This window comes from Staurois parvus, unplaced genomic scaffold, assembly GCF_062004578.1.
Source record: "Staurois parvus isolate SC_StPar_1 unplaced genomic scaffold, SC_StPar_1.0 ptg000136l, whole genome shotgun sequence".
Lineage (NCBI taxonomy): Eukaryota > Metazoa > Chordata > Amphibia > Anura > Ranidae > Staurois > Staurois parvus.
In genome coordinates, this window is record NW_028317932.1 from 3,777,752 (window position 1) to 3,799,151 (window position 21,400).

The following is a 21,400-nucleotide window of genomic DNA, read 5'->3' on the forward strand; positions in this document are numbered from 1 at the left end:
TTTTGGCTTCTGCATTTTCATTGACTTCAATGCAAAAATCGCCTTCCACTGACTTCAATGCAAAATTGCCTTCCATTTACTTCAATGAAAAATTGCCTTTCATTGACTTCAATGCAAAATCACCTTCCATTGACTTCAATGCAAAAATGCCTTCCATTTACTACAATGCAAAGACGCTTTCCATTTATTTCAATACAAAAACGCCATCCATTGACTTCAATACCAAAATGCCTGTCAATTGCAATCCTATGTGAACACCTCCGAATGCCACTATACTCTTTCACTTGCGAGTCTGGAATGCACTGCTCCAAATTTGCATAGGACCCTTTTTGGAATCGCATTCAAAACACAATGCCTGTGGATCACATCAATGTGAACCACCAAAATAGGAACAATAATATTTGGCCTGTCATGCGAATCTGTGCATATGAAAATGCATCCATAATTGCTTGTGTGTGCCAGGGCTTAAGTGCATTACATTTGTATGCATGCACTTCTTTATCTATGGGTGGCTGTATGCTGCTCCAGGACATCCCAGGCAACAAAAATACACCGCGTCGTTATGATGCATAGGCATATGTGACCATGTGCATGTAGCCTAAAACTAATATTGTAAAACAAACAAAAAATCTTCAAAGTCACAAAAAATGAGAATGAAAAAAGTGCACATAAAGCTTATGAGTGACCTGCTTTCATTTTCTAATGTGCAAAGGAAAAATTACACTGGATTCTGAATGGTCATCATATGCAAAAGCTCCACATTTTTATCATTTAATATTCTATAAAGTTACTCTCTCCCAGCCAACACCCCAAACCCTGTTTAGCCAAAATGGCAACATTTGGTGGAAATCTCCCTATTTTTGCTAAAATATTGGGGAAGTGAAAACTCTCAGTTTGCTCAACCCTACTGAAGGGAAACACAACACAGCCATATTATACTACAGGCTACATAACTCTAAATGTCAGCCAATGCAGTATAGGCCTCTTGTAGTTGGATGCCTAAAAATACCATATTTTTAGGCATTCAGGCATTTTGTTTACTGATCTAAATACATCCCATTGTTTTTAATGGGCCTGTACACATACTGTAGATGCAAAAACTTGCAGTGTGTACAAATAAAAAAGATTTATAAAAATCTGCAATGCTGGACAAATATGTGCATACAACACATTCCATGAAAGGCTACAAATATTTTTACGGCTGTGCATGAAAATTCACAAATAAGCGCATTTCCTACACTGCCAGTGTTTGTATTTTTTTGCAGGAAATTTCTGCCAGGAATCTGACTTTCATACATCAGCACCAGGTGCATGTACCCTTATATTAATATATATTGTATACATATATACACATTAAAGGAGCACTTTGAAAACACATCAGATCTCAGATCTCAATGGGGAAAAATATCATGCTGGATATCTATACTGATATGGACTGGGTAATGTGTTAGAAACATAAGGATGCCCCATCATTTGATGGAAATGAAAATGATCAACCTACAGAGGACTGAACTGAAAGACACTCTGAAAATCAAAGTGAAAAAATTTTGCAACAGGCTAGTCCATTTTGCTGAAATGTCATTGCAGCAACTCAAAATGGTACTCAGAAGTCATGTGCTTGTATGCTTGCTCCTAATGAGGCGACGGATAGTGTCCTGGGGTATTTCCTCCCAGATCTGGACCAGGGCATCACTGAGCTCCTGGACAGTCTGAGGTGCAACCTGGCCGCATCGGAATGGACTGAAACATGATATCCAAGAGGTGTTCAATTGGTATTCAGGCGAGTGTGGGGGCCATTCAATGGTATCAACTTCTTCATCCTCCAGGAACTGCCTGCATACTCTCGCCACATGAGGACAGGCATTGTTGTGCACCAGAAGCAACCCAGGACCCACTGCACCAGCGTAGGATCTGACCATTGGTCCAAGGATTTCATTCTGATACTTAATGGCAGTCAGGGTGCCATTGTCTAGCCTGTAGAGGTCTGTGCATCCCTCCATGGATATGCCTCCCCAGACCACCACTGACCAACCACCAAAACAGTCATGCTGAACGATATTACAGGCAGCATAATATTCTCCATGGCTTCTCCAGACCCTTTCACGTCTGTCACATGTGCTCAGGGTGAACCTGCTTTCTCTGTGAAAAGCACAGGGCACCAGTAGTAGACCTGCCATTTCTGGTGTTCAATGGTAAATGCCAATCCAGTTCTATGGTGCTGGGCAGTGAGCACAGGGCCCACTAGAGGATGTCGGGCCCTCAGGCCACCTTCATGAAGTCTGTTTCTGATTGTTTGGTCAGAGTCATTCACACCAGCAGTCTGCTGGAGGTGATTTTGTAGGGCTCTGGAAGTGCTCATGCTGTTCCTCCTTGAACAAAGGAGCAGATACTGGTCCTACTGATGGGTTAAGGACAATCTGTCCAGATTTCCTAGAGTAACTGCCTGTCTGCTGGAATCTCCTCCATGTTCTTGAGACTGTGCTGTGAGACATAGCAAACCTTCTGGCAATGGCACATATTGATGTGCCATCCTGGAGGAGATGGACTGCCTCTGCAACCTCTGTAGGGTCCAGGTATCACCTCATGCTACCAGTAGTGACACTAAACCTAGCAAAATGCAAAGCATGTCAGAAAAGATGAGTATGAAAAAAACTTTCAGTGGCCTCCACCTCTAAAACCATTCCTGTTTTGGGGGTCACCTCCTTGTTGCCCATCTAGTGCACCTGTTGATAATTTAATTCACACCAAAGCAGCTGAAACTGATTAACCTCTTGGCGCTGGCCGAACGCACCCAGCACACACGGTTGATACTCACGGAAAGGTCCCGATATCCTCTTTCGATCGGGACCTTTCCCGATTATGTGACAGCGAATCAAGGCGGTCACATGACCCAAAAACCCCACCCCGCCTCCTGGCCTCTGGAACCCTTAAAGGGCCAAGAGGCGACGGCGCCAAGGGGTTAACAACCCCCTCTGCTACTTAACTGACCAGATCAATATCCCAGGAGTTTAATTGACTCGATGCTATACTCTGATTAAAAAGTGTTCCTTTAATTTTTTTGAGCAGTATATATATATATATATATATATATACTGTATATTAGTGTACCAGTCACTAACGGTCAAGCAGTATGTAAGAAAAGCTTTTCAATCCGTGTGTAGTATAATGTAATTACAAAAGTCTTCGCAATAGAGAAATTAGGGAGGTTTTGCTTTTCTGTAGTTTCCTCTTGATTTGATAAATCTAGATGTGAAATTAATCAGAGTGATGTGTAGGTGGCAGATATTTGTACAATGCTTCTGCTGGATTAGCTGCTTTTTAAAAGCTTTCCTGCAGTCCTGCATATCACCCCCACCTGTCATGTACATTGAAACGAAGCAGGCCGTGTGTGTGCTCACAGCCCAGGTGCCTACGCTTAATGTGCCTGTAAATATGCTGCTTATTAAATTGCTGTTTAATACATGTATTTACATTCTGATAGGTTCATTTTTCCACATTCTGATTGCTGCTAAAAGTCCCTTTCTCCCCTCTGTCAATGTGGAAATTACTGCAGAAGCTGGAAAGTCTGTAGTACTATATTTTACTAATCATATGTATTCATTTCCATACGCCATATTGTAATACACAAGTAGTCATTCTCCTACAGAGCAACACTTATTATAGTAATTCCTGTACAACTGTATTCGGGGGTGTAATAATAACCACAGCTGCCTACACAGCCCAGGAAGCCATAAGCGGTGGGGGGCTGGCTGTGCTTGCAGCTTCCTCATTGGTGAATGTATCTGCCCAAGGTTTATGTGAACTGGAACAAATTAAACTGAAGCTGTTTCTCATAGCGAGCAATTAAATTCTTAGTATTGTATTTTCCCCAGAACAATACTGCTACAATAATGTTAGCTAAAACTTGATTGGCAAACCTGAGAACCTGCTGGATCTCTCCCAGCCATGCTGGTTTGCACTGTTCCCTGTGTGAAGAAGAGGAAGAGGTGCTGTGCACAGGCACTGGTAGAAGCTGTCAGGGATTGTTTGTAAACATTGCATGCCATGTGGAGAGGAGGGAGGGAAGGAGTGCTGTCGGCATGCGCCAGCAAAGGCTATAAGGCTTGTTTGTAAACAGTGGGCACCACGGCTTATGCATATATTAGCAAATGTTTGCAAACAAAACCCTCTGCTTTAATGTAAATTGTTAGACAGGGCCAATTTGGCTGATTTGCAGGCTGGCTGGTAAGTGTGCTGGGAAATCTTTTGTGTGTTTGTGACGTACATTGCCCTTCCATGTGCTCCTTACTGCAAAGGCTAGTTATAGGTTGGGGTGGTTGTCACTTTTTTTGTACAGTTGGTTGATGTAAGCTCGGGGACGCACTGGATACCTTCAGCTGCCTTTGTGCTTTTTGCTGAGCGTCATGTGCGCCCCTGTACTGTTAAGGAGGCGTGGGCTCCCTCCAGGCACGCCTACCCTAATCTATCCACTGTTGCATGTGTTCCAAATTGGGAGACTCTAAAATTTACAGTGTTAGGACCACAGTATACAGAGGAGCCTTAGCATGGCCACTGCAGTTTATGTATATATTTGCAAATGTGTGCAAACAAAACCCTGTGTTTAATGTAAATTGTTAGACAGGACCAATTCGGTCGATTTGCAGGCTGGCTGGTAAGTGTGCTGGGAAATGTTTTGTTTATTTGTCATGTGCCTTGACCTTACATGTGCTCCTTACTGCAAAGGCTAGTTACAGGATGGGGTGGTTGCCACTTTTTTGTATTGTTTGCAAACATTGTTAAGTGTGGAGGGCTCAGACTCATTCACACCATATGCTGTGACTTGCGCAGATCACTGAAAGGGCACAAAGAAAACAATGGTTTTTATGTGCCACATTCACATCAGTACACATGTGTTGCATTAAAATGCAATCTATACAAAACAAATTGTTGTTAGTTGTCAGTCACTTCCAGGGAACTGTCATTTCACAACAGATGACATGAAAACGCATGCCAATGTGCCAAAAATCGCAACCGGATGCGCATTAAAATGCATGTTGAATGCACATCAATGCACAAGCATTTTTTTATGTGTTTCAACAAGTTTGTATGAGCAGTATGATGTGAAAAGACCTAGGTACATGTTGGGAGTCTCCTGTTACTACTGAAGGAGTGTCAGTTGTCAGAGATGAAACTGAGCCTTGACTTCTGCAGGTGCTGGAGGAAAACTAGAAGACTTCAGGACCACACCCACATGGGTGCAGATGGTGCTGTGAGCCCATGGTTGCAGCAGTCAGCACCCAGCAGTCACTGGAGAGACTCTGGGTTTTTGGGGAATAGTAATGCAAGAACCCTAAAACTATCTATTGTTTTTTCTGACTGAGGATTTTAGTACTTTCTATGTAACTGCAAAACCTGTCAGTATTTTGCAGTCTAGTTTACCAGTTTTCAAGTAACCTGTGTGCTATGTGGAGGATTACATTGGAGGTGCTCTCCTTCCACAGTTAATGATTGTATTATTACGGATTTGGCTACTAATATAAAATAAAATTGTATTGGTACAGTATGGGGGATGTGTTGCTGTCAAGACAGTCTCTGGCTGGAGCAGCAACAAGTCTATAAAAAATATCAGAGGGAAGGAGGTAATAGGATGCATCCGGGATTCCAGGACTGCATAAGCCCTGAGTGCTAAGCCTCAAAAAACAACATTGTTTATCTCACTAGAACTTACTAGGAATCACAGCTATGTGCAGGGATGCTAGGCTTATTTGCCAGTATGGTGTCTGGGTATTTTCACATTTGCCATTTATTACCAGTTTAACTCTTGGGTCACATGTGTGAGACCATATCAGGGCTATATGTTTAGAGGATGTTAATACCATAATTTATTTGTCTTTTGGTCTGTCAAGCTACATTACTGTTAACCCTATATTTGGCCACCATGCAGTACATACATACTGTAGCTATTTAACCATCGATTCCACTTTGGCGTGGTGTACTCTGCATGCCATGTTTAGTCTCTTCCCTTGTCCTGCCCCTCACTACAACTCAATCCCAGGCTTACATACTTAGGAAAGTTCCAAGGTATTCTAACTGGTGACTATTTTATCTTTCCTTCCAAATGTAATAAAACAGATTGTAGATAGCACACGTTTCAGATGACCACTGACAGTTCAAAGGTTTCTGCTGCAGAAAATGACCCAAGAACCTCCACAACTGAGGCTTTAGGTTTCCTTTGCCCCCCTTATATTCCTTTCTTTTCACACTTGAGCACCTATACTAGTGTTTGTCAGACCCTTATGCCACCAGGGAATAAAAGAGCTACCAATATAATGGGAGGGGATTGCAACCTGGTTGATTTGCCTTAGGTGTTAAATGATCTTATTCCATCAGTGAAAGCCATTCATGCCAAAACAAACTTTATAGGACTTAGGAAAGGGCTGATATCATGGGCCCAACACAAATACTGTCCACTACTTTAGCCACTTAAAAATTTTGGAATATTCACAATTATTTTCTTAATTTCAGTATTAATATACAAAACATTCCCGCACGCTTCCTACTTGCAAGGCATACTAAGAACAACTCCCACATTTCAATGCAGTATACGGCAAGACAAACATTTCATCATTTTATGCCTTGGTAAGCAATAAAGGTACCACAATTTTTGAATAGGCTACATTTACAGCTTTCGGCTATTACACAAATTGCCCTTTCAACCTTCTGAAAACTCTTTAAAGTGTATATATGTGTCCTTTTATCATGCAGCAGTAAATTACCGCTGCTCTGTTGTCCGGCATTCTCAGAGAAGAGAGTTCTCCTCTGAATGCCTTTTTAAGAAGCGGTATAGATCACTTCTCTGTATGAAGGGAGAAGCGATCTACAAATGCTTTGAATGCTGGAAAACGGCTGCGCTTTACTATAATCTCACGAGATTACAGTACGAGATCAGTCAAATTACCAAAGTACAAAGTAAATTACCGTTGCTTCGTTTGCGATTCCTCCGATTCTCCACCTCTGGGCTGGAGAATCTGGAGGGAGAACACAGATCGCCAGTGAAGGGCTCCTTCATACACTGGCCGTCTGTGTGCTGAGATGATCAGCAGAGAATATGTTCTCCACTGATCATCTGTGTTTCCTAAACCAATAATGATCTGAGATCAGCAATGATCCTCAGGATCACCGCTGATCTCTGTTTCATAAAAGGACACCATAAAGCCAAAATTTTTTATGTTTTAGAAAGCATGTGAAAGGCTTACAACCTTTCTAATGCTGTCTAGATTTTTGCAAAATGTAAACCTTCCTATTGGTCTTGGTGTCCCTAAGTCAGTGTTTCTCAACTCCAGTCCTCATGGACCCCCAACATGTCATGTTTTCAGGATTTCCATTATTTTGCACAGGTGATTTAATCAGTTTCACTGCCTTAGTAATTACCACAGCTGTTTCATCTGAGGGAAATCCTGAAAACATGACCTGTTGGGGGTCCATGAGGACTGGAGTTGAGAAACACTGCCCTAAGTGATGGGTATGTAAAATTGTTGAACTGTCAAAAGCACAGAAAGTGGACTAGGATTTTTTTTAAATAAGGTGCTTCTTTCCTGGCAGGTTACCTTTAGAAAAACACACATTCTGATATGCCTTCCAAGACAAAATTATTATTCTGCTTCATGCCTGACCTGCATCAATGTGATCAATGCATGTACTAATAATGATAATGTTCCCAATACAGTAACCTACAGGGGACAATAAGATTTCAGTTTACTGCAGCCAAGCTGAATTCTGATTTGTTGCTGTACATTGCTGCATTTTTCAAAATGTTCTTTGCCTTACTAAAGCCTAACCTTTTTCTTTTTTACATTTTAGAGTAAGAAAAAAGAAATGGTTCTCTCTCGGATTTAAGTATATATATTAGTTCTCAAACATGGGCATAAATTAATTAAATCTCATCACTGCACACATACAGTAACTATGTTCTGTTAATCAGATTTGTCAAGCTTTTTATTGTAATAAATGCACAGGCACCACAGCATTCTTACAAAAGCTCAGCAAGGAAGCTGAACCATCAGACTGTGTTATATATGAATAATCAGACAGTGTGGGCTAACAAACATGTTGCTATTTCCTGAGAGAATGAGAGGTATGATTGCTCTCAGCTGACAATGAAATGACGGAGTCAGTTACATGCTACAATGTTCATGAATTTATTTTGTTTCTGATATAGTATTGATTCCACCATGCTGCTCTATAAGAATTTATTTACAAAATCAAAATCTATATACTGAGCATACAAGAACTCTGTTTAACATTAGACACGGCTCATCTACTTAGATAACATCAGGTCCTAATCTACAACTTTCAGTATGTTCAGCAGTTTGAATGGCCCACTGCTAAAGTTTGGAGCAGGAGCAAGACATCTCAGGCCTGATGTCAATGTTTATGATGGACCTTTTCCCACTCAATATTTACAAAGGTTCCAAAGTGGTGAGCATGCAATGCTTTGTTATTTTACAAATTGCTAACAGTGCTGCCTGTATGATGTTTCTGCCTGCTTATCTTCCCCAAAGAAACAGTGCTAACATGGAACACGCATCCACAAAGAGAAAGAGCAGACAGCAAGATGAATGTATATATAATATAGCCAGTATATACAGGCCAACAGAATTGTGAGGGAGGCAAAAGTGAATGGAAAGGTCCTCAACGTGCCCTCCTTAATCCTGGTCTGTAGCGGCTAAACCGGCTGTTAAGGTTGTAAGTCCACTAATAGATGGATTTATTTTCTGCTATTTTTAGTAGATAATAGAAATATGTACCAAACCACTTTTCCTTTAACATTCATCTAAATACTATAGTTTTTTCATTTCAGATAAGTTGGCATACTAGGGACTCAGTCACACAACCGCACAGGGCCACCATTGAGAGTGAATGCATTTCTGCACCATCGAGAGTGAATGCATTTCTGCACCCAAGAGTCACAGGTGTTTGCATACAGCCACAGCTGACAGATGCCAATGACAGGCTGACAAGTGTCAGTTCTGTAAGCATGTAACTGCACATGCGTTTTCGCTTGTATCAAGGGATGGATGAATAGCCATGAACGCAGACAGTTTGTACCTGTCATTGTAACCCCTGTGACTCCTGGGGACAGAAGGTGGAAGAGTTGCACACTGGAACCCAGCCACTATACAGAAAGTTAAATATATGGCTTCAGCCCTAGATCCTCGTGACTACACCCTCTGACATGTTTTGCTCCGCCCATGACAATCTCTATGATTAAGCCTCATGGGTAAAATATGTCAGAGGGGTGTAGTCAGGAGCTTAGGCTGAAGTCGTATCTTTAACTTTAGGTATAGTGACTGGGTTCTGGTGTGAGGCGCTTCCACCTTCTGTCTTCAGATATGCTTCTGCTAGCCTGGATGAGCTTGTTAGAACTCTGGCACTCAATCTGCACTTTGGACTGCAGGGGGAGGCTTTGCAGTGCATTAAGCGGTGCTACAAGTTCTTTGTATATGGGATCCTGTGACTCTTGGGTGCAGAAATGCACTCCTTCTTGATGGTGTACATTCACTGTGTGAATTAGGTCTATGTGTCTTAAAAGACATGTACTGTACTTCTTTTTGGAAGTGAATGTAGCAGGAAAACTGGATTTCTCATGTACTTTGCTAGACATTGTTGGGAAAGACTGAGCAGGGCTTTTAAACCATTTTCCAAAAGGTCTGAACTGTCAGTCTAAAGTTCTGTGGAGAGAGTTAGGCAGGGCTATTCACTGATAAGGCTATCAAAAGTTTCAGAATCTAAGCAGCTACAGCAGCAGCAAGCATGACAACGTTGCAGTGATTTCACTGTAGGAGAAAGAACATTGGCATTCTATCAAAGAAAGGGACTACCCAACAGGAAAGAATAATAAGTAATTACAAAATGTTCCAAAGGAACTCAGAAAATTAAAGCGTCTAGCCTTATTGGCATAGGCAGCCTACATCACATATGTCATTTTATAATTTGACCATCGTTCTACTTTAAACATATTTTTAATGGTAAATTAGGGAAGAAATTTATAGCCAGATACATTCAATTACAAATCAACTCTTCTGAGTGTCAGAAGTGCTTCTTTTCACATGTTTTTAAACATGCTGTGTAAATTCTGTAATTCATCACCAATCTACACAATAGGGAACAATCCTTTAATGAAAATTGTGTCTCATTTGCTTATCAACCAGGCCTAGCAAAAATATCACAGTGGGTGGCTCTGGAAAAAAAGGTTCAAGTGAGGACTGCAGATTTCCATCTATCATTCTGCCAGTCTCTATAGCAACCTCAGTCATGTGAGTGGTAAGTTGCTGAGCCTTGAACTCGGCCTTTCTGCACAAATAAGTAATGCACAGAAACATACCTACCTTGAGCACACAAGAGGTGACATACAGCCAAGTGGTCTAGGAGTGCCTTCATCCTCTGTGCCCAAGGTGGTCCCACCAATGATAAGGACACTATTTCAATCAAATCTTCTGGTACTGCTAGTCAAAGCTGGATTTGATTTCGATCCTGCACACAGGAGATACCTTATGTTGTGAGTAACCCGGGGCATTTTCCTTTCTCTCAACTGACAATGACAAGATAAGCCACCACATTTCAAAGCAGCAGATGCTACTGATTATCAAGCCTTTGTTACAACTAGTAAAATGAGCCAAGTTATAGCTTTGTTGATTGCTTTTGAACCTCCTGTTTACATTTTAGTACAAAGTGGAGATAAATATATTTCCTTCCACAGATTCCAGACCAGATAATGAAGGCAAGAGTTTATATTTAGAAAAGCAGCAAACATTTTCTAAGCCAGCATCACTTCTCTGAAATTGTGTATGCAAATACGATCTTACAAAATCTACTCTTCATTTATGTGAACATTAAAGTATAGGTATAGCCAAGCCCTTTTAAGTTTTAGATAGAGCGTGGAATAGTTAAAAGCCCTGTCAATATTTTTTTTTGCTATCTGTGTTCAATTAAGGAGGTTCTTCTTAACTTACTGCCCCAGAAATACAAAAGAAGTAAGGGGAAATCTCTACACAGTCAAGGAAACTTATATTGTACACTTGTTACTGGCATTGGAGACCCCATCTGTAATTTTCCCTAACTTCTTGTTCTAGTGACAACTCTAACATTTTGAATTTCTCATAATTTTTGTCTCTGTGACAATGGTCATTGGGACAAATAGTGAGGGTGCAGTTCACCAGCAGAAACACAGACAACAATAAAAAATATGACAGTGGTCCTAATCTTTTTACTTTTAGCTAAAACTAAAATAAAGTTTGGGCTGTACATACCCTGTAGAGGTAAAGCATCATTAATTACTAAAAAGGAACCCTAGTTCAACTTTTTCAGCATTATCTAATGCACCCCATATGTGGTCAAATTGGGTCACTCAAGACTTCTTTGTCTTAGCTGTGGATTACTGAAATAAAACAGGTATTCCATAATGATTTCCAAATCATTAGGACAGATATGGTTGGTCCAGACAGGTGGCAAATACCCATACTAATCAAGGAACAATAGAAGAATTTGTATAGGAGTGTCATGCGTACACCAATGTGGTTTCTGTCCCTACCATTTAGTAGCCTCATCGTTATCTCTTTGGTTTAAAAGTTAGTGGCAGGCATTATTCAGATCAGTTATCAACAAAGAAGGTCTAAAATGACCTCTCTCTGTTAATAATCTGCTTGTGTATGAGCACCTTAAAGTAAAGCCATACACTGTGTTAATACAGTAAACTAAACCTGCAGGTGTATAGAGGGCATTCCCAAGTGCAACAAGATCTGTTGCAAATACTGACTTATACAAGGAATAAGAACTTCCTAAGCTGCAAGTGACATTGCTAAAACTTGGTCACAAAGTTGCTTTGGCATCCTGAAATGCATTGAGAGATGTGGGGATGGGAGCGTGTTTGCCCCATACCCAAAAGCATTGGCTTATTAGGATGATCAAGGATTGTTGTTACCAGTCCTCCTGGGATGGATAAACAAAACAAGAGAAGGGTTGAAATACTCAGCTGGCCTGGAGAAAATGCTACTCCAGGTTCCTTTCATTGCTGGTCATATGTCTGAAATCCTAAGTGCCCACAGATGAGTCAAAAACCAAATGAAAATTCTTGTAAACCGTCAAATCATTTATTAGTAATCAAATTATTAGTGTGCCAGCCCCAACACACAATTTTCATGCCGCAATCAAAAGTGCCTGATCCAACATGCTGGGTTTTTTTTTAGAAAAACTAAACAAATGATGGCACATTAGTATTCGTTATTTTAATTATTTATCGCGTTCAGTTTTCCACTCATTTATGGCCAGCATTAGTCACATGACTTCTTCTGAAAGATATGAAGATGAAAATAGAAGGAAATGCTAACTAATAAACAAACATTTAAATGTACTTGCAACTCTTTTCCCCATGTCTCTGCATATGTATATATATATACACACATATATATATATATATATATATATATATATATATATATACATACATATACACAAATGTCAATGTAAATACATTTTTTAGGGTTGTAGGGTTTCATTCTATGTTTTCAAATGACTGCATAGCTCCAATCCCTCACTTCTTTTGATGCAACTGGTGCTGGTGTAACTGGCAGGAGAGAGCTCTTTTAATCTCAGATAACAGGTGGATGCCAGTGGTGGACATTGCTCTATGGCGGTGGTCTCCAAACTGCGACCATTTTCTTGCTTTTATCTAGCCCTTGGAGCACTGTATCCTTCACTGACACCAACGAAGGGATACAATTCCTCCCAATGACACCAATGACAGGACACAGTTCCTCCTAATGACACAAACAATGGGGCCCAATAACACCAGTGATGGGGCACAATCCTCCCAATGACATCAGTGATGGGGAACAATTCCTCCCAATGACGCTAACAATGGGGCCTAATGACACAAATGTTGGGGCACAATTCCTACCAATGACATCAATGTTGGGGCACAATTGTTTACTCCAACGGATGCCATGACATTTTCTACTCCCGATGGCCGCAGTCCGGCCCCCGTAAAGTCTGAAGGACAGTAAACTGGCCCACTGTTTAGAAAGTTTGGAGACCCCTGCTCTATGGAATCAATCTCCAATGCCAGCCCTCCATATTGCACAGGAGGAGCCAGGGCTTGGCAGCTATGTTACTGCATAACAAAATGCTCAGAAAGGTATTGATATTGCAATTTGTTAAAAATGTATGAAGGGCCAGGAGAGGAATAAGAAGGGAACATTTAAATATTTGTTTATTGCTTAGCCGTTTATTTTACTTCAAGGGTTTTGGTGTTTCAGACATGTGTCAAGCACTCAAGGGAGCTAGGATGATTATTTTTATTAATCCATTTAAAAGAGATACTGACATAGACTTTCACTGTATTGTTCATTTAAGCACAAGAGACTCCATCTTGCTTGCAATGTTGAAATGTGCCCTGTTCCCTTCACTTAAGACACAGACAGAACAAACCTAGATGTTCTCTCTCTCCCCCTCCCTTCTTGGGGTTTTAGTTTCGCAACTGTTAGGCATAGTCTATGACATATGAAATTCTACTTGCTAATTTTTAATAACATCTCACACCACCCCCTTTTTATCTTCTGTATAAAATAGAATGTAATAATACATTTTGTCAGAGCGTATACCTTAAACCACAGTGATTGTGTCCTATGAATCTGTTCTTGCTTTTATTTGCAGTGTCTCAGACAAAAATCTTCCATAACAAATACTAACACCCAGTCACATCAAACTTGACTTTGAAATCAAATGATTTACAGCGAAGTCGCATGATTTCAAAATCAGGTGAACTGCCAATTTCAGGTGCAATTTGCAAGACATCTGACACAGATGTCTATGCAAATCACACCAAAAGTAGTGCATGTACTACTTTGGAAATTGGTATGGCTCCGACCAAGTCGGAACTGCACCGATATGACTGCTGTAATTGCGGACACTAGGGTGCGGCTTGGCATGCGATTTGCAAATTGCATGGCATGAAAATTGCATGACAATTCACATTCAGTGTGACTGGGGCGTTAAGCTAAAAAAGTTTTTTTACCCTAATCCATTGCTTGCATTAAGGTAAAAAATGTTTACTATGCCTCTGTCCTCCCCCTTTCCTGTATGAAGGGGAAGAGAAGGGAGAATAGATCCAGCACTGTGTATGGCTGCATATCTTCTCCCCTCTCTTTCTCTTCGCACAGGAGTTGAACAGCATCAGGAGCAATTGGCTCTTGCTGCTGTCAATCAAATGCAGTGAGGAGGAAGTATAAGAGCGGGGCTAAGCCCCACTGTGTGAGTCTATGGAGCGTGGCTCCATAGACACACAGCTCAGGAGCGAGCAGACACCATGCCTCCATAACAAACAGCTTGCTATGGGGACACACTAAGAAGAAGAGGAGCCAAGACTGCTGACGGGGGACTCCAGAAGAGGAGGATGGGGCTGCTCTTTGCAGTACCATTGCACAGAGCAGTTGAGTATAACATGTTTGTTATTTTAAAAAATTAGCCTCCATTAACACTTTATTCAAGACCCTAAACATAGCTTTGTGTAATATATTGGTGAATGTCCTTTTCAATTCAGATATTTTGGTAAATTAGATCTATATTAGATCCATATAAGTAGAGATGAATATGATTTACATCAAATAGGTTACTTTTTAGGTGTCTTTCCTATGACCACAAATCGTAATGGGAACAAGAATCGTAATCTTGCATATGACAAATGTATAGTGCATATACAATAACTGAATCATAATTTATTTGGTTTCATACATAAGGTATAAGGGGTAGTCCAAGTCTACACTACAGTTTGTTGCTCTTGACCATGCCTTTACTACATATCTAGGCTACATATGTTTTGAAATATATACTGTATATTGAGGTAGTAATCTGTATAAAAAAAGAGCATGATACAAAAAATATATTTTTTTATTATTGTAAGAAAAAAATAAGTTGTGGTCAGAAAGAATGACATACATTTCGTAAGACCTGCTTATGATGTAATTATGATGCAGCATAACCAGTGAGTTTGGCAAACTTTATGGAAGGGCTCAATGGAAGGTTAGATTTACTTACGTGCCTAGTGTGTCTTACAAGAAAGCCCTGGCAGAGGATTTTATTAGAACAAAGTACAGACATCAATGAACACAAGCAGTAGAAACATGAACCAATAGCATTCCAATTAAATACTTGAAGTTTAAAGAAAAGACAAAGTAAATGTGGCATTACAAACCAATATTTCACAAACTGGTAAAAATGATTTTTCATCCTTGTATAAGAAAAGCATGCAATTAGAACTCACAGACAGTGAGGCAAAACTAAAAACATCAAATTATTATTTGCTATATGTGACTTTAAATTGAAGAAAATTAAAAGGCATTTCACAGTACATTTTTTTTTAGTTCTGAGTGTGAGGGGCTTTTTAGTACCAATAACAAATCCCTGAAGTGTGAATTATCACTCAGGTTTCCCCAAAATGTAATCCTTCCCCTACCTGATCACCTAACCTAGCCCTGTGTCCCTGTTAAGGAGCGCTCCCCTCACGAGAGGGGAGTTACATATAAATATACCCCGTCATTCACATGTATATAAAAGAAAAGATGCAAATACAGAAAACAAAAAATACCCACATTTACACAAATATAACTGAATATAACAAGCTATAAATATACTAAATAATTTCTCATCTGGATACAATGCAAAAATATCAATTTTCATAGCTAAGAACATGGCAGATACCGTATACTGGCTTATTCAATAAGACAGTTCAGTGTAAAAAGCACTGAAAATGTGCACAATATAGTAGGCTATAAAAAAACTATTACAAATTTACCATTTACTTTTTTAAAAGGAAGAACAATGAGAGATGATGTTCTAATACGTTTCCATAAGTTACTACACTTTGTACATTTATTTATTTACTGAAACGAACTATAAAATTGGAAAAAAAGTGGTGTTTTAATGCCTTTAGAACAACTAAGTATTTACAAAGCCATCTTTCCTTTTGAATAATAAAAAACAGAATATCTCTGACAATCAAAATCCTCAAAGCATTTTGCTTTTATAATGTAAATGATATTAAAAGTTTATAGGGTAATTCATATGTGGATTTTGAAAGCTAAAATACATATTCCTACATATTAAACAAAACAATGAATCAAAATATATTTAGCAGTAAAATGATACTTACTCAACATACTTGCTCCATGGACCAAGATCAGACATAGCCATGAACACACAGTTTGTGAGAATAGTGCACATTATAAACATACTGAACAAAGTGGAAAATATTAGTTAAGGAAAATAATTTGCTGAAATTAAATATTTACAACAAACATTACATGGGGCATTAAATGCTGTCTTAAAAAAGGCAGATGACGAAAACACACAGTGCTAAAAATCATGAGAAGACACTTTCTGAAAGTGCACCTTTAGTTATGCATCAACAATATGCAAAAAAAAAGGGGGAAGATAGGCAAGGTAAGTTTTAACCATTTCCTTTTCTTTTCCTATATTTTTGTATTTTAGAACTAGTTGACAATCAGTTGATTCCACCTCCTGCATGGTAAACTCCATCCTTTTGTATATGCTTGCCACCATGGTAGCTCAAAGAGCATTTAGACTGCACACTATAGAATTTGAAGCTCCCAAAAGCTCATCAAGCCAAATTCCCTGCTTTTGAATTATCCCTGTTCACATTTGAGTGTTCAGGTGCCTGTAGCCCAATGTCTGAAGCTTGAAAAGGTACATGGGGTGTTTTTGGCCCACCGACTTCAATGTAAGTGCACAAAAAAGTGCAAAAAGGCACACATTTTTTATGTGCTCCAATAACAAAAAGTCTACAGCTAGAAATGTGTGATCATGCCCCAAAGAAGCTCCTACACTTTATTCCTAAACACACTTTATTCCTAAAACACACAAAAAAAGTACAAAAAAGCCTCAAAAATTGCCTATTTTATAAAGCTAATGATGCAATGCTATGCCCATCTGCTAATGGGGGCCGGAAGAACCAAGGATGGTGTCTTCCTTCCACCTCTTCCATTACATTGTAACTTATTTACAAACACCCTTATTAAATCCCAGGTGTCAGGCTATCTGAACAACAGATGTATCTAACATGTTACCACTGTATGTTCTTACCTGTCTTTCCTAAATAAATTCCTGACATGCAGCAATATACAATATCATAATAATTAAAAAAAACTAACAAACACACAAACAAACCCCAAAATGCCTTTATCATTAAAAACATTTACTTTTAAGATCTGTTTGAGAGGTGCATTCTGACTGATTGGTATCATAAGTCTACTGCAAGTAAGAGGTAAGTATTTCCTCAGTTTACCTCCCCTCGTAAGCCTGTACATCATGCATCGCACATTTTTGACAAGTCACAGGATGAGAAGCATCAACAGTGCTGACGTCTGTTTAGACAACTTGTGTAAGAACAAAAAGGCTTATATGAAGGCACCAGGATTTACATGTAGAAAGAAGGTGCTGATCCCTCTGAACAAAGATGGCGGTGACCTTCTGGATAGAAAAGCCGATTATTGCATGGTTAGGAGGAGTAGTGTGATCTCCTCTCCAGACATCAAACCATCTCCCCACCCCCATCCACTAAAGCTAAAACTCCCCAAATCTATGGTCACATAACACATCAAGTCCTGAGTCTTTAGTTTTCTTAAAGGGGAAGGCAACTGTATCCAAACACCACAAACTGAAAACACAATTTCATTAAATTTTAATATTCAAAGCAAACCAATTCATCCATCCCAACCCCTCTAACATTCCTAGCTGCAGCCATCTTGATTAAGGGCTGATGGTTCATGTACAATGGAATTAATCTGCCCTTAACTCAAGCATTTGAGGCAAGTGGGTGTGCTTAGCTGAGAAAGCCCCTCCTCCACATGAAAGAAAAAAGAGGCTCATGAAGACTCCTGGGATGTATGGTGTCCTTTTGGCCTAGACTAGAAACCAAGAAGCAATTGATAAAATTAAAAAAAAAAGTTTAGACTGCAGCAATGGATCACTGTCAAGGTCCTACCTTTTCCCTGAGGTTATGTTACTCCATGTGCTGGCGTCCATCTTGGATTCTGCTGTGCATGATGGGAATCCTTTTATGCCTTCAGGTCTCTGTGGTCCATCCCCCAGAGCGGTGTGGCTGATGACATATAAGCCTGTGGCCCGCACATGCTCTTTGCACTTGTGTCTTGTGTCTTTGTGTTGCTATTACTCTGTTCTGACTCTCGTGACTCTCCTGGTATCTGATTCGGCTTGTGACTTGACTATTCTTTGTATTCTCCCTTGATCTGACCCTCTGTTGCTGAACCCGGCTCGTGACCTGTGATTCTCGTCTGCTGTCCTGTACTGTTTTGTCCTGTTGTTGTTGACCCGGCTTGTCTGACTACTCTTTTGTCTCTTCCACCAGCTACACGCCATTGGCGGCGGCCATTACCGCAGCTGAGGTGTCTCGGGGGCCGCAACCTGGTTCCTGGCTGCGTCAAGTCCATCCCCACCATCAGGGGCCCTGGTGAAGGGCAGCCTGGGACTTAGACTCCGCGCCCTGAGGGACTTCGGTCTGTGGGTAGTGGTTGTCGTCAGCCAGTGCGTTACATTGTTAGGCCTGCCTGTCCGTTCCTCGGCCCCTGCCCTGACAATCACTGGCAGTGAGGGACATGGAAAGCAGATTCAGGCAAGACAAAAAAATGCTGCTAAAGGTTTGTTTAAATGGGAAATGAGGGGGGATGGATGGACGGAACCCTGGAGGAGTCTGTGTATGCCCAGAGATAGGATTTAGCATTAATAAATATTTGTAAGGCTCATACTTTTCTTGAAATAAAAAGCAGCTGTTTATATGAAATGAATTATCATGTAAACATAGAGCCTATATTTTATCTTCCCTAATGAACCTGAAAATGTAGGACACGGTTCCATAGATTTTGAAAGTCCCAGGCTTTATAGTGTATAAGATTCTTTAATGTCCATAAATAGGAATAGTGAAGTCTATAGCAGTACATAAAAGATCTACAGGCATGTAAAACTGTTAAAGCTGTAACTGCCATCAATCATGCCTTAAAATTATTAAATATATATCTGTCATTAGCGCTGATTGATCTTAAGAGGTTTCTGACTACTTGTACTTTTTTCCTTCTCTAGATTTTATTTTAAGTTATTTTATTTTCCAGGAATTTAACTTTTTAGCTGCAAATGATTTTTCAGTTCTATAAATAGTTAGCGAGCTATTTGTATGTCTTAGATCAGAGGTCAAGCTGGCTCTAGTTGTAATAGAACAATAATCTGGAGTATTATTTTGACTTTGCATGACTCTTCCGCAATAAAGAGCTGTCGCTCACAGTTTTTTTTTAATTACCTTTAGTTGCACTTGAAGGTAGAACTGCTCAACATTTTTTAAGTAAATGTATGTAATCTAGTAACACACTCAAACAAATCACTGACATTTTTGACTCTTCACTGCACCTAGCTCAAGTCTTACAATCTTCCCAGTAGGGAAGCATGTGCTCTGTGTACTAACTGCACAAGTTCTAAAGGGCCAGTGCAGACTCCAGCTGGTGTCAATAAACTTAATAAACTGCATGGGGCAGGCAGAGGGAGTGGCTTCCCCCAGGCTATATATTGCTGTGGATGCGCACAGCGTTGGGAAAGTAATCTGTTGTGCCAGAAGGGAGTGAACATGAAAAAGTGGCCCCATGGGACCCTGTAAGAGGGTGGAAAAGAGGAAAAGCAAAGCAACCACAGGTATTTAGAGAAATACACACAGCAAATATGGTAAGTGCTGAGGTCTGCAGCACTATATGATTTTTAATTTATGGGGTTTAATAACACCTTACACCCCAGTCAAATCGTATGCCAAGTCGCACCCTAACGTCTGCAGTTACAGCGGTCAAATCGGTGTGGTTCCGACTTGGTCAGAGCAGCACCGATTTCTAAAGTAGTACATGTACTACTTTTGGTGTGATTTGCATAGACATCTGTGTCAGATGTCTTGCAAATCGCAATTGAAATCAGCATCTCACCTGACTTTGAAATCGTGCGACTTCACTGTAAGTTGCACGATTTCAAAGTCAGGTTTGATGTGACCGGGGGGTTAATGGCTTGCTCCCAGGTTCACAGGATAGATCAGTTTTCAGAGGGCATCTGGTAGGTGGTTAGGAGTCAGATTCACCTTCTCCCTGCCTGTTTTAACTCTTTAAATTCCAACCCACCACACCACAATGTACACAGTTGCAGTGTGGTTGCGGCATGACCATGTTCACTTGAATGGGTTGCATTCAGCAGTGCTACAGATAACTGAATGCAACATACTGTTGTAATTTGTGTTTCACAACTGTGGCAAGTGTACAGCTTTGATCGGCTGCATTTTTGTGTTTAGGTGGGTGGTATGGGGTTGGTAAAACCACGATTTAACCCCTGCTTTTACAACCTCCAGCCCCCTGTGTGAATGATCCTTAACTGTCTAACAACAGTTAGGAATTTGCTTACAATTAGTTGGTGCATTCAATATTCTTTGCTGCACCGTAACTCAAAAACAACATGCACCAACACAAAGATAATCTCTTGGGTGGTGTTTAATTATCCACAGAGGGAATTAAATATTAGATAACTTCAAAATATTTTTCACTCAAGTTGCCCATTGAAGAGTTGGATGTTAGATGCTGTTCTGACTGTGTGCTCAGACACAACTGCTCGGTCTTATGTTGTCTATAGTAACCAAGTTCACTGTTCCATGTCTCTATATATAGAGGAATGAAAGCAAATAATCTGATTAGCTGTTATGGAAACTAGGAGCAGGCATTCTGGCACAAACTTGTAGAAGGAGTGTAAGGGCCCCATAGGCTGCACAAGCATCGGAGAAGGGGTAAGAGATCACGGTACAAAAATGAAATAACAAATAATACCGTAGAAAAAGAATGCATGCAAGGAAGAAGGCTTTTTTAATTGCAGTAGAGACTGTTACTGTGACCCCTGGCAGGTGATGTGGGCTCACCCAGGGTGCAGAATTTAAGTACCAGTGGGTCTTCACTAGAGCACCCTGCAATGGATGAAGGCCTGGATCCCTAGTGCCATCCAGTGTTCTTTGCTACAAACTGGCACCTGGTCACAGTCCCTGGGATTCCCCACCATGGGTGGCAGTAACAGAGGGACTACGGTGCAGAGACATTGGGTGATTCAGGAGACTACAGAGTAGTCAGATTCAAGCAGAGGTCGAGACAAGTGGTTACCACAGAGTAGTCAGGTACAAGAAGGTGTCTTGGCAGAGGACAAGCAAAGGATAGTCAGGAAGTCCGTTCAGCAATAAGTAGAGAAGAGACTATTGAGGTTTGAAGCAGGCAGCAAGCAGAGGGTTGTCAGGAAGTCTGTGTCGGCAATGAATAGGAAGTAGACAGCTTAG

The 21,400-nt window shown here is 40.3% G+C and overlaps 1 protein-coding gene across 8 annotated transcripts in view; it reads right to left on the bottom strand.

Moving 5' to 3' along the window:
- Positions 1-21,400, bottom strand: part of LOC149465907 (sodium channel protein type 5 subunit alpha-like) — a 518,022-nt gene that overhangs the window by 330,686 nt on the left and 165,936 nt on the right. For 7 of the 8 annotated variants that reach the window (XM_089673129.1, XM_089673128.1, XM_089673127.1 and 4 more), the window contains exon 1: positions 16,184-16,268. In XM_089673129.1, coding sequence (XP_089529255.1) covers positions 16,184-16,263 — 80 coding nt within the window. In that variant the 5' untranslated portion in view covers positions 16,264-16,268. Of the gene's footprint in view, positions 1-16,183; positions 16,274-21,400 lie in introns of those variants that run through there. The other variant, XM_089673130.1, reaches the window with a different exon arrangement.